Source organism: Sphaerodactylus townsendi, linkage group LG09 (assembly GCF_021028975.2).
Source record: "Sphaerodactylus townsendi isolate TG3544 linkage group LG09, MPM_Stown_v2.3, whole genome shotgun sequence".
Lineage (NCBI taxonomy): Eukaryota > Metazoa > Chordata > Lepidosauria > Squamata > Sphaerodactylidae > Sphaerodactylus > Sphaerodactylus townsendi.
Genome location: NC_059433.1, coordinates 13,541,744 through 13,563,887, shown reverse-complemented (window position 1 = coordinate 13,563,887; position 22,144 = coordinate 13,541,744). Strand labels below are relative to the sequence as shown.

The window sequence follows — 22,144 nt, the reverse complement described above, 5'->3', positions numbered from 1 at the left end:
AGTCGTGGTCCCCGGACATTGATGTGCCTTCGGTGTGCAGCTAAGGCCCAAATGCAGACTTATACTGTAGGCCAGTGATGAAATGCTCAAATAGTCTAGACCAGTGGTGGCGAACCTTTGGCACTCCAGATGTTATGGACTACAATTCCCATCAGCCCCTGCCATGCTGGCCATGCTGGCAGGGGCTGATGGGAATTGTAGTCCATAACATCTGGAGTGCCAAAGGTTCACCACTACGGGTCTGGACCCATAGAGTCATGGGGCATTTAAAAAGCTATCCAAGCCACTCCCTACCCAAAAATCGGGGCAAATTCACACACCCTCTGTGATGTAGAGTGAAGATTGTTCTTCAAGATACCAAAAGAGGAAAGGTGGCACAAACAAGACATGTGCTTGTAGATCAAGCAACAAACCACCATCGGCTACCATATCTCCTGCATCTCCCATGATTACTGCTGTGTGCCAGCTGGATACTTCATACAACCTTCTCCAGATGATGCTGTCCCTTGGCATTGTCCATCAGGCAATCACCACTATCTTGATGAAGAAGAAGAAGAAGAAGAAGAAGAAGAAGAAGAAGAAGAAGAAGAAGAAGAAGAAGAAGAAGAAGAAGAAGAAGAAGAAGAAGAAGAAGAAGAAGAAGAAGAAGAGGAGGAGGAGGAGGAGGAGGAGGAGGAGGAGGAGGAGGAGTTTGGATTTATATCCCCCTTTCTCTCCTGCAGGAGACTCAAAAGGGCTTACAATCTCCTTGCCCTTCCCCCCTCACAACAAACACCCTGTGAGGTAGGTGGGGCTGAGAGAGCTCCGAGAAGCTGTGACTAGCCCAAGGTCACTCAGCTGGCGTGTGTGGGAGTGCACAGGCTAGTTTGAATTCCCCAGATAAGCCTCCACCGCTCAGGCGGCAGAGCTGGGAATCAAACCCGGTTCCTCCAGATTAGATACACAAACTCTTAACCTCCTATGCTACTGCTGCTCCTCATCTAAGTCCCTCCTTTCCTCATCTTAATAACATTGCTAGTGCAGCATCAGAGTTGGGGATGCTTACCCTGCCTTAGGAAATCCCTGGATATCTGGGGGTGGTGTCTGTGGTGAGCAGAGTTTAGAGACCTCCGTGAGGACGTCATGTCAGAGTCCATCCTCTGAAACTGCCATTTCCTCTAGTCTAAAGGAACTCGTCTCTAGCATCTGGAGATGACTCAGTTGTAATTTCAGGAGAACTGCTTTTAGGCTTTGGCGCCTGTGCCTTGTTATCGGCCCTCTGGTGCAACTGGCGCTGGTGGCCACTGTGTGAAATAGAAGGCTGGACCGACTGGACCACACTGCTCTGTTCCAGCAGGGTCCTTCTTATTTTACACAGAGTGGTCCTCTCTCAAACTTTGGCTCATTCCGCTCATGCAGAATAATGCACTTTCAAACTGCTTTCAGTGCTCTTTGAAGCTGTGCGGAATAGCAAAATCCAGTTGCAAACAGTTGTGAAAGTGGTTTGAAAATGCATTATTTTGCGTGTGCCTAAGATTTGCAGATAATGTGCTAGGGAAAAAAAGGTAAGATTAGGTCCCTCCTCCGTTGCTTTCTTTCAATTTTATCTATTGTTTTCTCCCCCCCCCCCCCTTTAACCAGTTGCTATATTGAAAGGAAAGTTCAGAGTCAACCTTCTGACCTTGTTGAAAGAGGAGCTGCATGAATGATCTGCCTGCTACATAAATCTCAAAGGTGCCTGAACACCAATTCATCGCGGCTATAATTATATCTTATTCAAATTGGGTGGCATTTAAACGATATTAACATTTTTTTCCCCCATGTCAAGAGCCCCCTGGGATAGCTCATCTGTATTTCACTGACCTTTTGGCTTTTAAGCATGGCTCTTAGGTTCAGTAATTGGACATACCAATTAACTAACTATATACATAGAGGCGATCTTTTAAAATTAGTCTGGAAAGAACAGTAAAACTTTCCCCTCTGGAGGAGGAAAAAAAGTACTAATGTACTGAAGTCAGCGCATTTGTCTGAGAGGTTAACAGGCGACAATGTCATTAGAAGTGTACTGATGGGAGTATTAGTTACTCCATCCTGACAATCTCATTTCACTTCAGGTTCAAGCTCTTTAAAACTCCTTCCTGAGGACTGCTTTTGTAACAAGACTTTATATCTCTCATGCACACAAAGGCCCTTTCCTCACAATTCTCACAGACACATTCTCCGGCAAGGGCCGGCACGATTTTAACAATATTTGTCGGGGTTGATCCACATCTCCTCCTTCCATGTACTTCAAAAAGTTCTGGATTGCTTTTCATATTTTTCAGAGGTATCAAACAGGACGAGGGAGTCATGATCGGAAGTCTAATCTGTTCTGATTTTTCTTTGCTGAAATTCAAGCAAAAGAGTTTTCAGCTAAACATTACGAAGGACTTCCTGACAAAGCGGCTCCTCAGGTGAACAAGTTTCTATGGAGCGCTATGTCCCAGCCACGTTGAAAGGTGTGCGCTATGTCCCAGCCACATTGAAAGGTGTGCAAGAAGGGGAACAAGTACCTATGGAGGTAGTGGGCTTTCCCTCTTTGGCTGGTTTCGCACGGAATAATAATGGGCCTTTCCCCACTTACCTTCTGCCACTGTCGCTGCACGCTACTCACTGTGCGCGTCATTTCTGGCGCGCACCCGGGCTTCCCCACGACCCCGTGCGGGGTCATCAAAAGTTTTCTCTAGCACCAGGAATGACGTGCGCTGAGGGGGCGCGACAGCGGCAGCGTCGGGGTGGCTGCGTTGTTGCCGCCCCTGTAGTGGGGAGTGCCGCGGGACCCTGCGCTACTTGGCCCGAGGAGCGCGCAGCAGAAGGTAAGTGGGGAAAGGCCCATTATTGGGTTACATTCAGTAGTTTAATCCAGGTCTATTTTATCCCGTTTTCTCCCTTCGCATGGGTTCCTATCTCCATGAAGGAATTGAGTTAAGGTCGGGAGGAAAAACTCCAATTTCTTTTGCATGAGCCTGGCCTTTTTCGTTTTTACAATGCAGATATAGCCACGCTCCATTCTGATTGGCTCTTCCCCCCCCCCCCCGCAGGCAAAACTTCCATAGCAACGATGGGAAATTCAAACAGGGAACCCCTCCCCCCTTTCTCTAGCTTTGGAAAGGAGCTGGTGCAATGGGCAACACAGCAAGCACATTGTGCTATACAAAGTAAAAACATTTGACCAATACAGGGCGGAGCGCTATGTCCCAGCCACATTGAAAGGTGTGCAAGAAACCACAGCACAAGACACTCACCTCTCCCCACCCCCATGATATACCCAATAGCATTGGACTGGTCTTTGAGTCTGTCACAGGGTGCTTGACAGCATCCTGCCAGGCAGGTGCTTCCCCCCTCCCCCTCCCCCCCAGGCCCCTGTTGGGAACATAGACCCGGAGCTGCAGGGCTGGGCTCTCCAGGCTGTGACGCGGCTAGCCAGGGGTGCTTGACTATATGTGCTTGACTATACACTTTCTATATGTTTTATGGGAAACTGGGCTTCATCTCTATATAGTGCTTTTTCAGCACAGAACATTTAAAATGTTTTGGAAACTTTTTGAAAAGAACCATTTGGGGTTTTTTTTTTGTTCTCATAGCATGGAAAAATAAAGTGCTTCCAGTTAAAACAGTTCTTTCTTTTTCTAAAAAATCACCCATGCCATCATATCTTCTAAGTTATAGAGGCTCAATATCCAAAGTATTGATTATTTGGACCTTATGTCTACGTGGTGTGGAATATACCTCACAGAACATTTTTAAAAGCAGAAAAATGACACATTCACATAATTGGAAGGCAATACTAAGTTTATTAGTGCACAGCAGTGATGGAAATGGCAGGCAGCCACAATGTTAGGTGATAAAATGTCTGTAGGAAACTTCAGCAAATGGCAGACAGTTTGGAGAATTGATGAAGGCAGAAAGTGGTGGGCGGCAGAGAAACCAATGTGACAGCTTCAAATCTGGGCAGGAGAAATAAAATGTTTTCTGATTTCTGCACAGCAAGCAGGAAATGTTTTTGGGGAGAAGATCGCTCATTTGGCAAATCCAAATAAAACGTTCAGAGGGTGAAATAAAATGTTTCCAAAACATTTTGGGCTAAAAACTGCAGAAATCCTGCAGGAAATATTTTATTTTCCAATCGCAAGATGTCTTAGTTGTGCTATGCGTACACAATATTTGGAGTTTGAAGTTGAGAGAGGAGTCTTGCCTGACACCTCCCCTGCCCCAGAATCCTAAATTAAGGATGACGGGAAGAATGAAGTTGATGGGCAATATATTTAAGGTGGGCAAGAGGAAGAACTTCTTTGCTCAATGAACAAATTAAATGGTGGCACTCACTGCCAAGGGATGGAGTGACAGCCACAAATACAGGGCCTTTCCCCACTCGAAGCGATCCCCCTATGCCGCGCGCTGCTCTCAGTGCGCGGCATCCCTGGCGCTCACCAGGGTGTCCCCATCGCACGACGCGCTACCTGGCATCGGGTCATCAAAAGGTTCGTTTCTCCAGCCAGGGATGCCACGCGGCTGAGGGGGGCTTTGACTGGCTATTAGTGTCGGGGCAGCTTCGCTGTGGCTGCCCATCGTGGGGAGTGCCCGAAGACGCCGTGCTACTTGAAGAGAGTAGCGCGGGACTTAAGGTAAGTGGGGAAAGGCCCACAGAGGGCTTTAAGAGAGGATTAAGACAGGTTCATGAAGCCAGCTATCACTGGTTTCTGGCTATGGGGTCTAAATGGAACCTCCATATTGAGAAGAAATAAATTTCTGAATACCAGTGCTAGGAGGCAACATTTATCAGTTTTATTTAATCTATCGCACCCTTTCCCAGCCAGGGCCGCAGGATGGCTAACGCCAATACAATACTGCATTCATTAAAACACAGAAATATCCTTCACATCCTGCACGTGAGCTCCCAAAGGCACTTGGTGGGCCACTGCGAGTAGCAGAATGCTGGACTAGATGGACTCTGGTCTGATCCAGCAGGCTAGTTCTTATGTTCTTATATAGCATGGTGTAGCGGTTAAGAGCAGGTAGATTCTAATCTGGAGAACTGGGGTTTGATTCCCCACTCCTCCTGAGTGGCAGAGGCTTATCTGGTGAACCAGATGTGTTTCTGAACTCCTACATTCCTGCTGGGTGACCTTGGGCTAGTCACAGTTCTTCGGAACTCTCTCAGCCCCCCTACCTCTCAAAGGGCGTTTTCCCACTCACCATGCGAACTCAAGTTCGACCTATGTTCAACTCAAGTGCTCCCCACATCTGCTGAGTTCGATGTAGGTTCGTCCTGCTCTGCTCCGTTCTGCCATTAAATTTTCGAATCCATCACGATGGTGAGGTGAACCGACGAAGCTAGGTTGAACTCAAGAAAAACCGACGGAGTGGGAAACGTTCGTCGGGTCGATTCGCTGAGTCAGCCAATCACAGGCGAGTGTTTTGGGCATGCGCAGAACGAAAGACTCGCGCCGGGTAACAGTGTAACGCTACGATCATGCGCATTGATCGAAGCTGGTAGATTTGGACGCTTCAGAAAGTAAACGAAATGGCAATGTGTAATTTTTTTTAAAAAAAAGGACGCACGCTCGCGATTCCCACCCCAACGCGAGCAGCCAATCAGATATGACGAAAGTGAATGATGAGTCGGTAGGTGATCCCGCCCTGTGAACTCGGCTCCGGCAGGACCACCTCGGCTGCTGTGGGAAGCAACGAAGGGATTAACACAGGTTGACTCTTTCAGCCTCATGAGTCGACACTATTCTACTCTCGAGTGGAAAAACGCCCAAGGTGTCTGTTGTGGGGAGAGAAAGGGAAAGGAGTTTGTAAGCCATCTTGAGTCTCCTTACAGGAGAGAAACGTGGGGTATAAATTCAAACTCTTCTTCTACTAATTAAAAGTGATGTCCTAATAGTGGTTTTTTCACTTTAGTTTAGTTTAGATAAGTCAGAGAGGGAATCAAGGCAAGAGTGGTCCCGGAAACAAGACCATGGGGAGACCTAAAAGACAACCAGGAGGTATGGGATTTATTTGTGCCCAGCAAAGGGAAGGCCTTGGTCTCTAAGCTCTGTTAATTGGCCCCTGAGTGGTACAGGGTGCCGGATTAGGCTGACCAATGGTCTGATCAAAATCTTCCATTATAGCAACTATACCATGTATTTTTTTACTATCTGAGGGCCTAGTGGAACCAGTCATTTCATTCACGTCTCACAAACATTAGATCAGGAGCTGAAAATGGTTCTCAAGTAATATCTGGCTTTCAAATGATATCTGAATGTGTAATGGAAAATTATGTAATGTGTAATGGAAAAGTTCAGGGGCTCCCTCAATTTCATGGAGTTCCACAAACCATTCAGCAGCATCTCCATCCAATACCGATCCGATGTCCCGCACTTTTTCCGCCTCGGAACGGTAAAGGTCATCAAACTCGAGCATGTGCGCATCCAATTGCAGTATAAAATAGGGCAATCGGGAAGCAGTGCCATCAAAACGTGCCGGAATGTGCGGTCGAGGATGTCCTCTACCAGCAATCGGGGCTGCTTGGGGCACAGGAACCGACTTGCAAAGGGAAATCAACCCTATGTTTGTCTGCTTGGATTTTTTGAGCCTCTTGCGCTTGAGAAAGGGAGGTGGAAACAGATTTCCAACCCTCCGCTAGGGACTTAATCCAGTCTCCAAAGTCCGGGGGCTGCAACGCAGAGTCGGGGAGGTCAGGTAAAGGGGGGAACGAGCGACCAGACACTATTTCAAAAGGCGTTTTATTGGTGCTACTGTGCACCGCATTATTGTAAGCATATTCAGCGAAGGGAAGCAGCTCGACCCAGTTGTTTTGATGAGTTAGAGCCCTTCGGGGATGGGGCGGTATAAAAGTCTAATAAAATAAAATAAAATAAATAGATAGATAGATAGATAGATAGATAGATAGATAGATAGATAGATAGATAGATAGATAGATAGATAGATAGATAGATAGATAGATAGATAGATAGATAGATAGATAGATAGATAGATAGATAGATAGATAGATAGATAGATAGATAGATAGATAGATAGATAGATAGATAGATAGATAGATAGATAGATAGATAAATAAAATGTATCTGAAAATGCTAAAGTAAGAATTTTCTACCAGATATCTGGTCAAGGCCCACCCATGCTGGGGGGAATGGAGGAGGTGGAGGGGGCCTGTTGTCTGATTGAGGCCTACTCATCCTGAGGGGAAGGGGAGGGAGGGAAAGGGGGCCATCATCTGGTCATGGCCCACCCACCCTGGTGGAAAGAGGAGTCATAAGAACATGAGAACATTAGAACTAGCCTGCTGGATCAGACCAGAGTCCATCTAGTCCAGCTCTCTGCTACTCGCAGCGGCCCACCAGGTGCCTTTGGGAGCTCACGTGCAGGAGGTGAAAGCAATGGCCTTCTTCAGCTGTTGCTCCCGATCACCTGGTCTGCTAAGGCCTTTGCAATCTGAGATCAAGGAGGATCAAGATTGGTAGCCATAGATCGACTTCTCCTCCATAAATCTGTCCAAGCCACTTTTAAAGCTATCCAGGTTAGTGGCCATCACCACCTCCTGTGGCAGCATAGTCCAAACACCAATCATGCATTGCATGAAGAAATGTTTCCTTTTATTCCTCCCCCCAGCATTTTCAATGAATGCCCCCTGGTTCTAGTATTGTGAGAAAGAGAGAAAAATTTCCACACACTCCCTGGTGTATTCTCATGTGCAACAAAACTATATAGTGGGTAATACATGAAAGTACACGAACAGGCTTACTATGCCTGTCATCAGATGAATAGTAGGTTGTAACCAATTTCAACAGGGTATATCTTTTTATTGTAAACAGAATGCAGAAGCCAGTATTTGAATCTTTAAGCAGCTTTTTATACAGTACCACTATGAAATCCTTGTTTGTAAAACAAACAAGGGAACAATACCTTGAAATGCTCTTTGTGGAAAAATAAAAGGAACACCTGGCTCAGCAGAAATATGACGATCTCACAGTTAATTAGCTGTACCTCATTGCTCCATCTTATTGCAGCACAATGGGCTCGTCTTTTATCATCAACCTGAGCCAACTTAAGGGATACCTTAAATAAGACTGAGAAGAGACTGCACAGGGTCCAAAGCAGCAGGGAAGCAGCGGATATCAGTGATAGCTGCAGTTGAGGATAGATGCCCTCAATTCAGCAATAATTTCAGACCATGGAGTGCAGGACTTGTGACATCATTGCAGTTATTGTATGGGGTGGGGAATAATATGGGTAGAGGGCACTGAATACAAAAGATGAGGTTAGTGCCTATCAGCTGTTCCTCTGCTCACTGTAGCCATGGACCCATGTGGGTTTTGCCAGCACACATCCAGAGGTGGGATCTAGCAGGTTCTCACAGGTTCCTGAGAGTAGGTTACTAATTATTTGTGTGTGCCGAGAGGGGGTTACTAATTGGTGATTTTGCCACATGATTTTTGCCTTAGTTACGCCCCTCCTCCGCTCCTCAGCAGTAGCACGCAGAACTTGAAGCAATCTAGCAGGAGGTGCACCGGCGTGTGTGGCAGCCTGCGCCTGCGTGCATTCGTTTCCTGCCCAAGGAAAGGCACAGCAGCTGCATCCTTGCCACAGCCCCGCTCAGCAATGCCCCACCCCCGGAATGCCCAGCCACGCCCCTGTTGTGCCCCACCCAGCCCCATTGATGCTACGCCACTGTTTGAATCCCACCACCATGGGAACCTGTTACTAAAATTTTTGGATCCCACCACTGCACACATCCCATAGTTTCTAGCATGATCTGATGGCCAAAAAGACCTCCTCCTCTGCTTTATTTGCTTCCCTTTTCCTTTTTTTATTTTGCCGCTTGTATCTGTGTAGCTCTGCAGGTGCAGTTGGTCATATTGGGGGACATCGGCATGACTGCAGGGGCTCACTTGTGCATTCCCGGGGGAAGCTATGCATGTATGGGGAGTAATAAAAAAGACACATCTCCATGCAAAGGCGCAACAGCAACCCAGATTGTTTTTGTGCGCTCCAATCGCTTCCTGCATGGATGCATATGAACGTGAAAACAGGTTATTTTATCATGACTGCAACCCACTATACATTTGGAAGGGGCCACAGTTTTTTGATCCGTATAAACTGATAGCACTTAACACAGTCCAGTGGGCAGATTTAAATGTGTGAATTTATTTTCACTTTAAAAAACTACAGTTTATCACAATGCTATTGAATGTATAATGAATTATGCCTACTGAATCCATCTATGTTCAGCTAAGAAATCTCCTGTCCTGATTATTGATTCTATCCAAATTCATACCTGCTTTTTCCAGAATCGACTCAGTACAAAGATCATTCTCTTATAAATAGATTAGAATTCCTTCAGACATGACAATATAAAATGTTTTAAAATACACAATATACATACAAAACACACAGAAAGACATTTTATTTCCCACCCACTTTAAACCCACTCTTTCGTTTGCATTGATCTAGAATAATACAAGACAGGCACAGGCATTGGTTCTTATGGTCCAAATCAAAGTCTCTGAAATTACATCGTATGACATATTTATTTATATCATATATTTTATGCGAGCATTATTATCCTGCCTTTCAGCCTTGATGAGACATCAAAATGGAATGACTATTGTCACATAGCCCACAAAATTGTGTATATACTGTTAGATTTCGTTTAGAGTCATGGATATGCCCAGTAGTGTGTGTGACTGCAGTTTATAGAAAGTTCTCCAGAGACATAAATGTAAAAGGTAAAACTTACATTTATTCAATCATCTTCAGTTCACAACTTTGTTCTAAGAAAAAGTAAATAGAAAGAACCCTAGTCTAAAGAGATTACTTTCCCTACAAGTGGGCACAACTAACGCGCCATCACGTGTGTGGAAGTGAGAGGATGCTGCAGTGGCAAAGGCCCCACTGAGCAGGCTGCCATTGACCATGCGCTCGGTTCAAAGGCTAGAGCAGAAGTGAAGCTAGCATGGGGAAGAAAGGAAGTTAGTGGGCGGTCTCCTGGCCCAGACAAGGAGGGGAAACAAGAGAGGCAACATCACAGAGTGAGATACACAGCACCCCCCAGTGCCCAGGTATGCAGAAGTCACTTATTCCAACATATACTGCACAAGTCAGATGTCTATCTGCATTTCTCAGCTTGCCCCTATAATGTGTGTCCATTTGTGAACTAGCTTTGTCGGGGGAAAAGTCTCACAAATTTCTCATCTACAGAAGTTAGTTGTTTTGAAAAACAAGTATATCCAAGCCACTCTACAGAATGTCCATGCTTATCTAAGAACATGGGGAGGAAAACCTGATTCCATGGACATAAAGGAACAGATGTTGGACAGTCTTACTAGGAACCCACATAGATGTTGGTCATATGTGCGCAAATAGATTTTTTTTAATTGTAAAAACTTGCCTGTCTGGTCACCTGAAGCAATTCTTACTCATCACAACTACCAGGAAAGTGGCTATTTACAAGCATGGTTTGCAACGTACGTAGATGGATATGAAGATATATTGTCGAAGGCTTTCACGGCCGGAATCACTGGGATGCTATGTGGTTTCCGGGCTGTATGTATTCCATTCCTACTATCAGATCCTCTGAAGATGCCAGCCACAGATGCAGGCGAAACGTCAGGAGAGAATGCTGCTAGAACACGGCCATACAGCCTGGAAACCACACAGTATCCCAGATATGAAGATAGTTAACAAACACCCATAACAAAAGAAGTATCATCTATAGGGATGGTTTCTTCCTACTATGAAGAATCCCAATATATACAGGATCTGTGGAACAGCAGTAAACAAAACTGTAAGATAGGAATCTTTATGCTAATGTGATGTTGATCTCCAAGATGAATTGTCTGCTGTCACAAATCTTTTCCAAGCCTTTCAATTTCTTCAAGGAGGAAATCGATGTCTGATTTCTTAGTTGCTGGATTGGAGAAGACCATTCTGAAGAAGTTCACATTGTCTCCGTGAGGCTGATAGCCAACCATGACAGTACCTTCTTCTATCATCCTCGCTTTTATTTTTGGAGCAATCTGGATGTCAAGAAGAAAGAATGCTGCAATGGCCTTACGAACTAAAAGAGTAAATAGCCATGAGGGTATGTGGAGGAAGGGATGGCTTCATTCTAAGGAGAGTCACCAGCAGTTATGCTGCAAATTTGGTGCCTCTATCTTAAAAAAGCATCACCCATAGACCCAGAAAAAATACCATAAGCTATAATGGAGCCAATTTATTTCAGATTCCTGAAGAAAAACAGAAGAAAACCCATACCGACATGGGTAATCAGGAAAATTCAGGAATACCAAAACTTTTTAGGTCCAATATATCCAAATCTGAATCCACTCCAACAGTTTTTGAACACTTCTCGAGCAATCACATTGGCAAGACCTTGATGCAGACATAACGTCTGGCTTAGCCCTCCAATTATCCGCATTACCTAAGGTACAATACCGAATTTTTCTCAGAGGTAACCATGGTTAGATAATAGAGGAAATTCCTGTCCAGACATACCCTAATTAAGTGTACAGAACTGCACAGAACTGTAAGCTAGAGTTAACTTGTGTTTGATAACAAGTAGTTAACTTGTGTTTGATACAAAGTGATGTTTGGAGCAGATTGCAGTGGCAAATTTCACCTACTATCAATTTTGTACAGCATCCTGACTCTATGCAATAAAAATTTACATTGTATTGTCGAAGGTTTGGTTTTCTAATGGTGGAACATTGGGGTGTTGGTTAGAAGCTCTCGAGTGAGGTTAAGTATGCCGCATATTCTAGCAGCATTCTCTCCTGACATTTCGCCTGCATCTGTGGCATCTGTCGCCTGCATCTGCATCTGAATCCTCTGAAGATCCTCTGAAGATGCCAGCCACAGATGCAGGCGAAACGTCAGGAGAGAATGCTGCTAGAACACGGCCATACAGCCCGGCAACCACACAGCACCGCAAAATTTACATTGTTTTGTTTACCTGATGTAGCCTTTTTTCTCTTTCTGGTTCTTTTGGGATATGTCGAAGACTAGGTGGAATGTACCAGAAACACACATTGGTGAGTTCCGGCTGGAAAATAAATAAATAAATAAATAAATACATAAATAAATAAATAAATACATACATACATACATACATACATACATACATACATACATACATACATACATACATACAAAAGCTCTGAGTACTTCCACGGCAATTATGAACTGTGCAACCATATATTACTATGCTCAGCATTGCTGAAATTTCAGTTTGGGGGAAATGCCTACTTTTGTACAGAAGTTTCAAAATCTGGAATAAAGTTTACAGAAGTATCAATAAAATTATTCCTCATCTAAAGCAACATGCACTGCTCTCACTTATCCTGTCAGTAAGGGTATATCAATGTGAATAAACCCTCTGAATTCCACGTGGTATTTGAAAGTACTATGTTTTACAGACAGTTCTAATCTGTCACAGCTGTTCTTGAAAAAACAGATTAGATACCGTGAGAACCCATGAGACTCTGAGAGGAGCTAAGTTCTTCCTTTTGGACTACTGAAAATTCTACTGAATGCCCACCCAACTGGGCTAAAAACTTTTGAAATAATCTTAGCATGCTGAACTCTTTACCTCATACAAAATTCTGTACACCTGTACTTGCTTTATCCATTTACTTATAAAATTTATAAATCATTTTTCCCATTGCTCAAACCTCAAAGGGAGAAAGGGGAAAGAGAGAGTTTTTTTTTCAATTTCAGTGTTTTTGAATTGGACCAAAAGAATCAATGTCTGTGTCTTGGAAATACATGCCCTGCATATAATATCTCAGAAGGATGAAGCTTATGAAAGCAAAATGGCCATAAGAAACAACATACAGAAGTTGAAATATCGGTGGAGTAAATCATACAACACACCAAGGAAGTGAAAGACAGGTAAGAGTTCCATGTTAACTCAAAAAATAAGCACACAAAAGTTAGATTTCAGGGGAAGATACCTGTTCTTTTTCTGGCTTTCTTAAGCAAGTGACTTCACACTTAACAAAAGTTCTACGGTTATTGGACCATGCTTCTTTTAGAGTAAGGTGACCAGATTGTCACCTTTTAAAACCGGGACGGGGGGTGAGTGCGCACACGCAGCCGCAGGAGCATGGGAGGCTGCTGCACTGCCTTCTGGGGCACTACCCTGTTTCCCGCCTTGTGACAGGGTGGGAACTGGGAGCACCCCAGAAGGCAAAATCGGGACAGGTAAAATACCCCGCGGGACACAGGACAGATTGGTGTAAGGCGGGACTGTCCCGCCAAAAGCAGGACGTCTGGTCACCTTATTTTAGAGGCAGAGTACTTGAAAAGATGCCTTACCCAATGAATTGGTCATACTTACCGCAGCATCAAATACGAGCTCATAGTTTTTTCTCGCCTTCAGTTCTTTATAAAGGTATTCTGCAAGTTCCAGATATTTGTTGATAAGAATCTCAAATCCTTGAGTGCCCTGTGGAAGGTTGGGGAGAAAAAAAAATCACATACAGAGAGAAGCTTACAATTTGGTCCCTCCAGGCCTTTGGAGGTGAAAGAATGAAAAGACCATCTCATTCAACCTCTTGGCCACACTCACAATAGCCTGTGCAGTTCAGAGACCGGGGTGTCACAAGCAGAGAAAATGTACATTGCATCAATGTACCTCCAAAACACATAGGTCATTCAAGCAAGCAAACCAAGCCTGGGGAAGCCAAAGAATAAAGGTAATAAAAGTTACTATAGCTAATTTAAGCCTGGGTGTTGGGGGGCGGAAAGAAGGTCTTGCCAGCAGCAGCTGAGTTTGATCGGGGCTAAGTTTTGTCTTCCTCTTCCTGCAGACAGAGCCAAACATTTCTGGTAGAGGAAAACAGTTCATACTGGTTTGCAGTAGCTGAGTTTCATCTGAGTTGTGTTTTTGTCTTCCTTTTCCTGCAGGTATTGATAGCCTAGCCAGAACTGAGGGCTTGTAGCCAGTGGTGGGATTCAAATGATTTAACAACTGGTTCCGGTGGTGGGATTCAAATAATTTAACAACTAATTGTTTACAAGCACCATTTTAACAACCAGTTCTGCCAAAGTGGTGCAAACCTGATGAATCCCACCACTGCTTGTAGCCCAGCGTTTCCCAACCTGTGTGGACCCAAAAGGGGGGTCACAGAACTCTGAAAATGGGTTGCAGGCTACGTTTATCTGTCGGTCACGGTTTTGTCTGTGATGAGGTCAAGAGCACTTATCAAACCACATTATATCCGACCTGGAAATACTTAAGAAGTTTGATGGCATTAACTATTTAGCATTGTCATATACTATACTGTTCCAAGGGAGTTTAAAAATGGATACATGAAGGAGCATGTATTTTAATAAATTACTTTAGGGTTTTGAAGCACTGCATTTTTATTACTGTAGGCTTTATCTCACATGGCATTTCTGTATACATGAGCCTATACTTGTCCATGGGGATGCACCTATTTTGTAATCTGGGAATGATTTCAGAAGTGAATCTTTTCCATCCTAGTGACTTCCATTTGAAAATGGATGGATTGCAGAGGAAGGAAAACCACCATTGTTTGTTTATCATATTTATATTCTACTACTCTTCCTGTGAGAAACCTGTAGCTTGTCCCCTACAGTATTGCCTATGTTTTGCCTATGTTTTGCCTATGTTTTGCCTACAGTATTGCCTATGTTTTGAGCCACCTCTGCATTTAGGCACCACCATGCTTTCCCCCTGAAACTGGTGGGGAAATGTTGTTTTCCTGCCTTGCTCGATGAGCAAGGCTTTTGGGAAACAGTGTTTCCCTGCCAGCGCTGCTTTTCGGCACCTCCATTTCCCCCCACACTTACCTTCTCTCCCTTCAGAGCTCCGAGGGGCCAGGGAGACACACCCACTCTGCCCTTTGACCCAGGGGGTTTGATGGCAGCATGGGCGTGCCTCCCCATCCCTGTGGAGCTCCACAGGAAGAGAAGGTAAGTGTGGGGAAAGAGAACGGAGGCGCCTCTACGGGTCATGGCCACTCTGGGGCTGCTCGCACCTCAAAGTGTGAACGGCCTCGGGGCTCCACCAGCATCATAGATGCTGGTGGGAGGCTGCTTCCCCGGCCCATGCTGAGTGGGCCTTTGTGTGAGATGTGAGGCTTGGTCAGCAGGCTACAGTCCTGCATGAATGGAATAGGTGCCTTAGAATATCCCAAACAAATTTCAACATACGGTTGGAGTCCCTCAATTGATGAATCATGGTCTTGCTTTGATATAGAGATGGGTAACCTTATTTCATTTGTAGCTCACCTGTAGCTCCTCTTCTCCCTCTCCAATTTCCCTCTACATGTTTTCAACTTTTTTTTACATCATTTGTAACCCTAGATATCATATTTCTCAATGATTCGCAGGGAATTCTCTCCTGCAAGATGTTTCCTACCTTCGCTCTCCACATTAACCAAAGTTTGAAGACATCAACGTGCCGCCCACATTGGATTGTCTTGTCCCCTGTGTCGTAAGCCGTGTCATACTGTTTGTCTGGCTGGAAGAGATATCCAGCACACAGCTGGTTGCAAGCCTGGAGAAGACCCTAGAAGAGGACAAAACTGTCGTGATAAGATGCATTTGAGAAGATGACTGTACTTGTCCTATATGTCCTTAAGGATGGACTTGCCACATTAGAGAGCCATCATAATGAATGTTGCTCATTGACCTCATAATGAGATCAATCATAATGACCTCATAAGTTCTGGAAAACTGATTTGTTTTTTGTATTGTCGGTTGCTTTCATCGGGCCGTGAAATCACTGGGGTGTTGTGTTGTATGCTGGTAGTGGCTTGTTCTAGCAGCATTCTCTCCTGACGTTTCGCCTGCATCTGTAGCTGGCATCTGTGGCTGGCATTAGATCCTCTGAAGATGCCAGCCACAGATACAGGCGAAACATCAGGAGAGAATGCTGCTAGAACACGGCCATACAGTCTGGAAACTACACAGTACCCCAGTGATTTGTTTTTGTTAGGAAAAAACAGGCACTTGCAGGCATTCCCAGGTTTTTTTTCAGTATAATGCACAAAAATCAGTAAAAATTGAGCTGTCCTAAGTACACTACTAGCAGTAAAACCCTGAATAGAGATATACTCTTCTAGATACCTTGAAATCAATGGGCTTAGGAGGTTATTCTCCTTAAGAAAGTGCTGGAAAAGGACTTACAGTCCAAGGGTGCATATATTTATTCTGAAACTCTGATGAGTTCAACAGGACTTACGACCAGATAAGCAGGCGCTGGGTCTCCAACCTAGCTGAACTTTTGTGAAATGTATTGAACAGGTTCTCCCTTCAGGGTCAAATCATACATTTCCCATGGATCTGTGTCAGATCACCCAATGTGTAGCTTAACCTTAAAAATCAATCATGGTAGGGCAACTGCACAGTAGTGCTAGAGCACCTGCAGAAAAAGACAGAAGGGGGGAGGATTGCCCTGGACTGTCACCCCCCATGTTGCAGTAGATGTACGACTCCCACCAGGAATATTACTTTTTTTCTGCAGTACCATGCAGAACAAATACATCTGAAATGACAAGGGGGGGCAGTGGCAGGATCCAAAATTTTTAATAACAGGCTGCGATGGTGGTGGGATTCAAACAGTGGCGCCGCCGCACACACGCACCTCCAGTCCCTATTGGGCAGGGAGGTTGCTTTAGTAACCCCTTTTTGGCACTCAGAAAAAATTAGTAACCACTTCTAGAGAAGTGGTGAGAACTGGTTGGATCCCACCTCTGGGGGGGGGGATGCCAAAATTACAAGGAGGGGGTAAGAGAGAATGATTTCCTAGGAAGTGTTTCCAACTCACGCTATTTAACCACTGGAAAAACTGGGGTAAGCTGTGTGCGCGAAAAAGGCCTAAGATCAGTGGTGGGATTCAAAAATTTTAACAACAGGTTCCGATGGTGGTGGGGCAAACAGGGCCGGGTGGGGCATGATGTGGTGGGGGCGTGGCCTGGGCGTTCTGGGGGTGGGGCGTTCCAGAGCTGGGCAGTTCCAGAGCGGGGTGGGCATTTCTCACTTGATGAGATTTGTTGTACCCAAGGACAGAGATTACCCCCTTGTTCCTAGTGGAGTTAATCATTAATAACCGGTTCTCCGAACTGAGAAAATTTTAACAACCGGTTCTACGGAATAGGTGCGAATAGGCTGCATCCCACCTCTGCCTAAGATATAATTCAACCCTAAGAGTTTGTCTTTAAAACCAACTTGTTGTTTATAATGCCATGATTATAATGTTGTGTTTATTGATCCTCTGTTTATTGATGTTTTGTTGCTTGATGTTATGATAATTTTTATTTATTTATTTATTTGTTGGTTGGTTGGTTGGCTGGCTGGCTGGCTGGCTGGCTGGGTGGGTTTATATACCGCCCTCCCCCGGAGGGCTCAGGGCAGTGAACAACATGATGTTTGCTATTCAGTTACTGATGTTTGCTATTATGCTGTTGTTGTTCACCGCCCTGAGCCCTTTGGGGGAGGGCGGTATACAAATCAAATAATACAATACAATACAACTGAGAATTCCATGCCACTGAACACATCGTTCTCCTCTTCACACGCACCTTCTCCCGGACCAAGAACGCCGAACATTGTAGCGGAACTCCCATCAATTTGTGAGGATTCCAGGTGACTGAATTAGCTCTAAGTAAAGACAAAAAAATTAAGAGCTGGAGGAATGTGCTAGACTAGTAAGAAGTCAGTCATTCTTATGAGCGCATATGAATAAGCATTCCTTTATTTCAAATATTGATATACATGTGCTTACTCTTGATTATTGCATTGACACACCCTTGTGCATTGCATAGACAACGATCTGAAACCATTAACTGGATAATCATGTCATTATTAGCAACGTTGGTCCATAAAAGAAGAGCAGTGGAGACAGGAAAAATAAAGGCATTATTAATGTGAGGCACAGTTTTTACAAGAGAATGCAGCAGTGGCGTAGGAGGTTAAGAGCTCGTGTATCTAATCTGGAGGAACCAGGTTTGATTCCCAGCTCTGCCACCTGAGCTGTGGAGGCTTATCTGGGGAATTCAGATTACTCAGGAAGACTCCCCACACACTGGGCCAAGTGACTCCTAGCTAGTCACAGCTCTGAGCTCTTCTCAGCTCCAAATCTAACACCACAGGGTGTTTGTTGTTGTGAGGGGAAGGGCAAGGAGATTGTCAGCCCCTTGAGTCTCCTCTACAGGAGAAAAGGGGATATAACCAAACTCTTCTGCTGTATGCAGGGAGGTTAAGAGCTCGTGTATCTAATCTGAGAAACCCAGTTTTGATTCCCAGTTTGCCACCTGAGCTGGGTGGGAGGCTTATCTGGGAATTCAGATTAGCCTCCACACGACCTAGCCCCACCCACCTCACAGGGTGTTTGTTGTGAGGGGGGAAGGGCAAGGAGATTGTCAGCCCCTTTGAGTCTCCTACAGGAGAGAAAGGGGGGATATAAATCCAAACTCTTCTTCTTCTTCTATGCGTGCCTCCTTGAACCAAGAGAATTTAAACCCAAAAGATTTATGATGGAATTCAGCCATTGCCTCAGCTCTTCTCTCCCTCCTCCCACCCCCGTTAATCTTCCCCATAAGGATTTCAGGTGTGATTTCCACACATACCAGAAGAAGCGGGTAGTGACTTATGAAAAGTCATATCGAAATAATTTTTTTTAGTCTTTTAAGGGGTCACTGGACTTTCATTTTATTATGTCAACTAGGTTACAGAGAACATAAAAAATGGCTTCCACAGTAGGTTTATTGGCTACAGTGTCTCGTAGGAATGGTCCCCTCAGAACTACAGTTTGTACAGCTCTGTGGCTTGGCTCCTATGACTTCAAGAACGGGAGTAGGAAAAAATACACTGTAAGAGAAAGCAGAATGTGAAAGCAAGGCAATGGAAATAATGGGAAAATAATCTAGAAAATGACTGAAACAAGTATTCAACCCAAGATATAAAGACTGGAAAAGAGGTAGTGGTAAAGAATTTGTAAAGTTCAGAGGGTGAGATAAAACTTTCCATGTATAAGATCTCCAGTTTGTTACACAGCAGGCCACCAGGGTGACAAAAGATGCCATGGAGAGTTGCTGCTAGTTACAGGTAGGTTGTCAGATATTCCCTCACAATTTGTGGCAAATGGAGGTAGAGGGCACTTGCTGGCAGCAAACAGAGGCCCAGGCCTCTGTTGCCACTGATGTGTTTTAGGGCATTTCCCCACTTTTTTACCTTACGCCCTTTGCTGGCCCTTGCTGCGCTGGCAAGCACTCAGCCGCCGCCACGGTGGCATCTCTGGCGCTACGCTTCATGCGTCCCCACGACCCCACGTCATCAAAAGGTGCCATTTCGAGGAGTGCCAGGGATGCCGCACGCTGAGGGGGCGCGAGAGCGGCAGCATCGGGGCGGCTGCGTTGTCGCTGCCCCTATAGTGGGGAGTGCCGGGGGACCCCGCACTACTTGAGGAGAGTAGCGCGGGGCTTAAGGTAAGTGGGGAAAGGGCCGATATCACTTCCACTGTGCACCAGAAGTGATATCACATTGCGGGTGTCATTGGGACACTCTGGTATTAGGGCAAAAACTCTATAGCAGAAGCCATTTTACCATAGATCTGTGCCCAAATACCAGAATCCCCATATCATTGAGGCCATGAGGATGTGAGAATCAGAAATGACAATGACACATTGCTGGTGGTAGAGGGCTAGGCCTCAGTCTGCTGCTGCTAAGTCTCCCACCAGTGGCTGAATGGGTCCAGGGAAAGGGGCCCCAAATCAGGGAATCTCTCACCCTTGGTGGGGTCTGACATGCTTGTTAGAGTAGTTAGAGTAGACATGCTTGGCTAGATAGACCAAAGGGTTTATTCCAGAGGTGGGATCCAGCAGGTTCTCACCGGTTCCCAAGAGTAGGTTACTAATGATTTGTGTGTGGCGAGAGGGGGTTACTAATTGGTGATTTTGCCACGTGATTTCTGCCTTAGTTACGCCCCTCCTCTCAGCAGTAGCACGCAGAACTTGAAGCAGTCTAGCAGGAGGTGCACTGGCGTGCGTGGCAGCCTGCGCCTGCGTGCATTCGTTTCCCGCCCAAGGACCGGTGCAGCGGCTGCATTCTTGCCACAGCCCCGCCCAGAATGCCCTGCCCCCGGAAAGCCCAGCCACGCCCCCGTCATGCCCCGCCCAGCCCCATTGGCGCTACGCCACAGTTTGAATCCCACCACCATGGGAACCTGTTACTAAAATATTTGGATCCTACCACTGGTTTATTCAGAATAAGGTTTTTCCTTATATCCTGCAACATAAGGAGACCAGAAAATAAGGGAATGAATGGACAACATGCTGATCTTATTGTCCTACAGAGGAAGAACACAGCAATGTGCTTACCTTTCAATACCACTCAGTTTGTAAGAATGCCTGCTTGACAGGAGCAAACCACCTCCCCACGCCGCCTATCAGAAATAAGACAGGTGTTTGCCTTAATGCGGAAATTTAGTCCATAATATTTCTGGCTAGAACATTCTCCCATAAATGCTGTAACTCATATGAAATCTAGTTAACAAATTATTCAGCATATACATAAATATTCAGAATGTAATGACTGAACTTGTGCTGCCTTGGAGGAATTATGGTCCGTGATAGAGAATCTATTTAGCATGCACAAGTCCCAGGCTCAGTCCCTAGTAGACTTGTGCATTGGAATTGTTTCATTTCCTAAGTCCTTGTTATTAATTCCCAAAGGGAGTATTTTGTTATTGGATTGCTTTGTATGTTTCTGTTTCACTGTTGTTTTATTACTATTGTTCAATTTTCATAATTCCGTTCCATTATTTACTTTTGGTTTCAATGGGAATACCCCCCACACTGATCTGTTCCTTAATGATTTTCCAGACAAATTGGGCAAAATTCAGAGGGACTGCAGTACTCCCTTAGGACACACCAACTGTTACATTTCAGGAAAACGGGATAAAGCCCCTCCCCTTATGAGGCAGTAAAGGGCACCCATTTCACAAAGGGTGTTTCCCCACTCTCCAGGATCCCCCCTATGCTGTGCGCTGCTCTCAGTGCGCGGCATCCCTGGTAATGCCTACTTCTGTAGGCGCCCCCATGATCCTCCGCTTCCAAAGCGGGTCATCAAAAGTGCGCCATTTACTAAGAGCTCCCGCAGGGATGCCGCCCAAGACTGAGGGGGTGCGACAGCCGCAGCTGCCGGGCGGCAAGGCGCTTGTCGCTGCCCCTGTCATGGGGAGCAAGCCAGGACCTCACAAGGCTACTTGAGGAGAGTAGCGCGGGGCTTAAGGTAAGTGGGGAAAGGCCCACAGTGAAATGTAAGAGAGACTTGATAGGAAAGGTTCAAAACAATAATACGCACTGCATTATAGCCACTTAGGTTGAAGAACTACAAGAGGAAGAAACAGACTGGCCCAGCTAGGACATTTGGTGGCACAAGGAAGGCAAAGCATCTGGGCAGGCAGGAAGCAAGAGGCGCAACGAGAGGTAGATTTGCTTGAGCAAGGGATAAGGTTGAGGATCAGCAGGCAAGCAGGAGAGTACAGACTGCAAGGGGAAATTTGGCAGGGAAGGCAGGCATTGGGAAGAGAGAAGAAGGGGTAGCCACACCATATCTTTTAGGTTTTGAATACCTCAGCCATTATGTAATCATAGTGGCTACAGCTTTTCATTCAGTTCAGGCAGCCCAAAGCGTGTCTCCCCCTCCAGCTAAGGGACTCTGTGCTTTTCTGCATGTCTTTTATTTGGAAAACTCTGCCTGCCTTGTAAAAGCGAAACCGAGAGAGGCAGAGACTGCAGTAGTGAATGCAAACAAACAGTCATGGGGTTTTTAAAAGTTACAGTCTGTTTACAGGAGAATTTTTTATATTCATTGTGATAATTATAAAGCACCCAATTTTTGCAATTATTGTAAGTAATCAAAAGATCAGATATGAAATGAAAGACTTCAGCTTGAACCTACAGGAGCTTCTGGTCACGTCACGCCCCCCGAACTTATAAAAGCAAAGGTCCCAGCATGGAACCTTCCAGTTACTTCTGTCCTCAGCCAGAAGGGGGGTGGGACTTGGGGGAGCCGGCAGCCAGGAGGGGGGTGAGGCTTGGGGGGGGGGTCCTCTGGCTTCCTTGGCCCTGCCCATGTCGATGAT

At 45.4% G+C, this 22,144-nt stretch overlaps 1 protein-coding gene across 1 annotated transcript in view; it reads right to left on the bottom strand.

Moving 5' to 3' along the window:
- Window positions 1-10,024: 10,024 nt before the first annotated feature.
- The window catches only part of LOC125438990 (glutamate decarboxylase 1-like), a 50,755-nt gene continuing 38,635 nt past the window's right edge, over window positions 10,025-22,144 (bottom strand). Inside the window, exons 10-15 of the mRNA XM_048507777.1 lie at window positions 20,376-20,440; window positions 17,580-17,658; window positions 15,416-15,565; window positions 13,367-13,474; window positions 11,981-12,070; window positions 10,025-11,045 (exon numbers count right to left, since the gene is read on the bottom strand). Of these exons, the coding sequence (XP_048363734.1) occupies window positions 10,872-11,045; window positions 11,981-12,070; window positions 13,367-13,474; window positions 15,416-15,565; window positions 17,580-17,658; window positions 20,376-20,440 (666 nt within the window). The 3' untranslated portion in view covers window positions 10,025-10,871. The remainder of the gene's footprint in view (window positions 11,046-11,980; window positions 12,071-13,366; window positions 13,475-15,415; window positions 15,566-17,579; window positions 17,659-20,375; window positions 20,441-22,144) is intronic.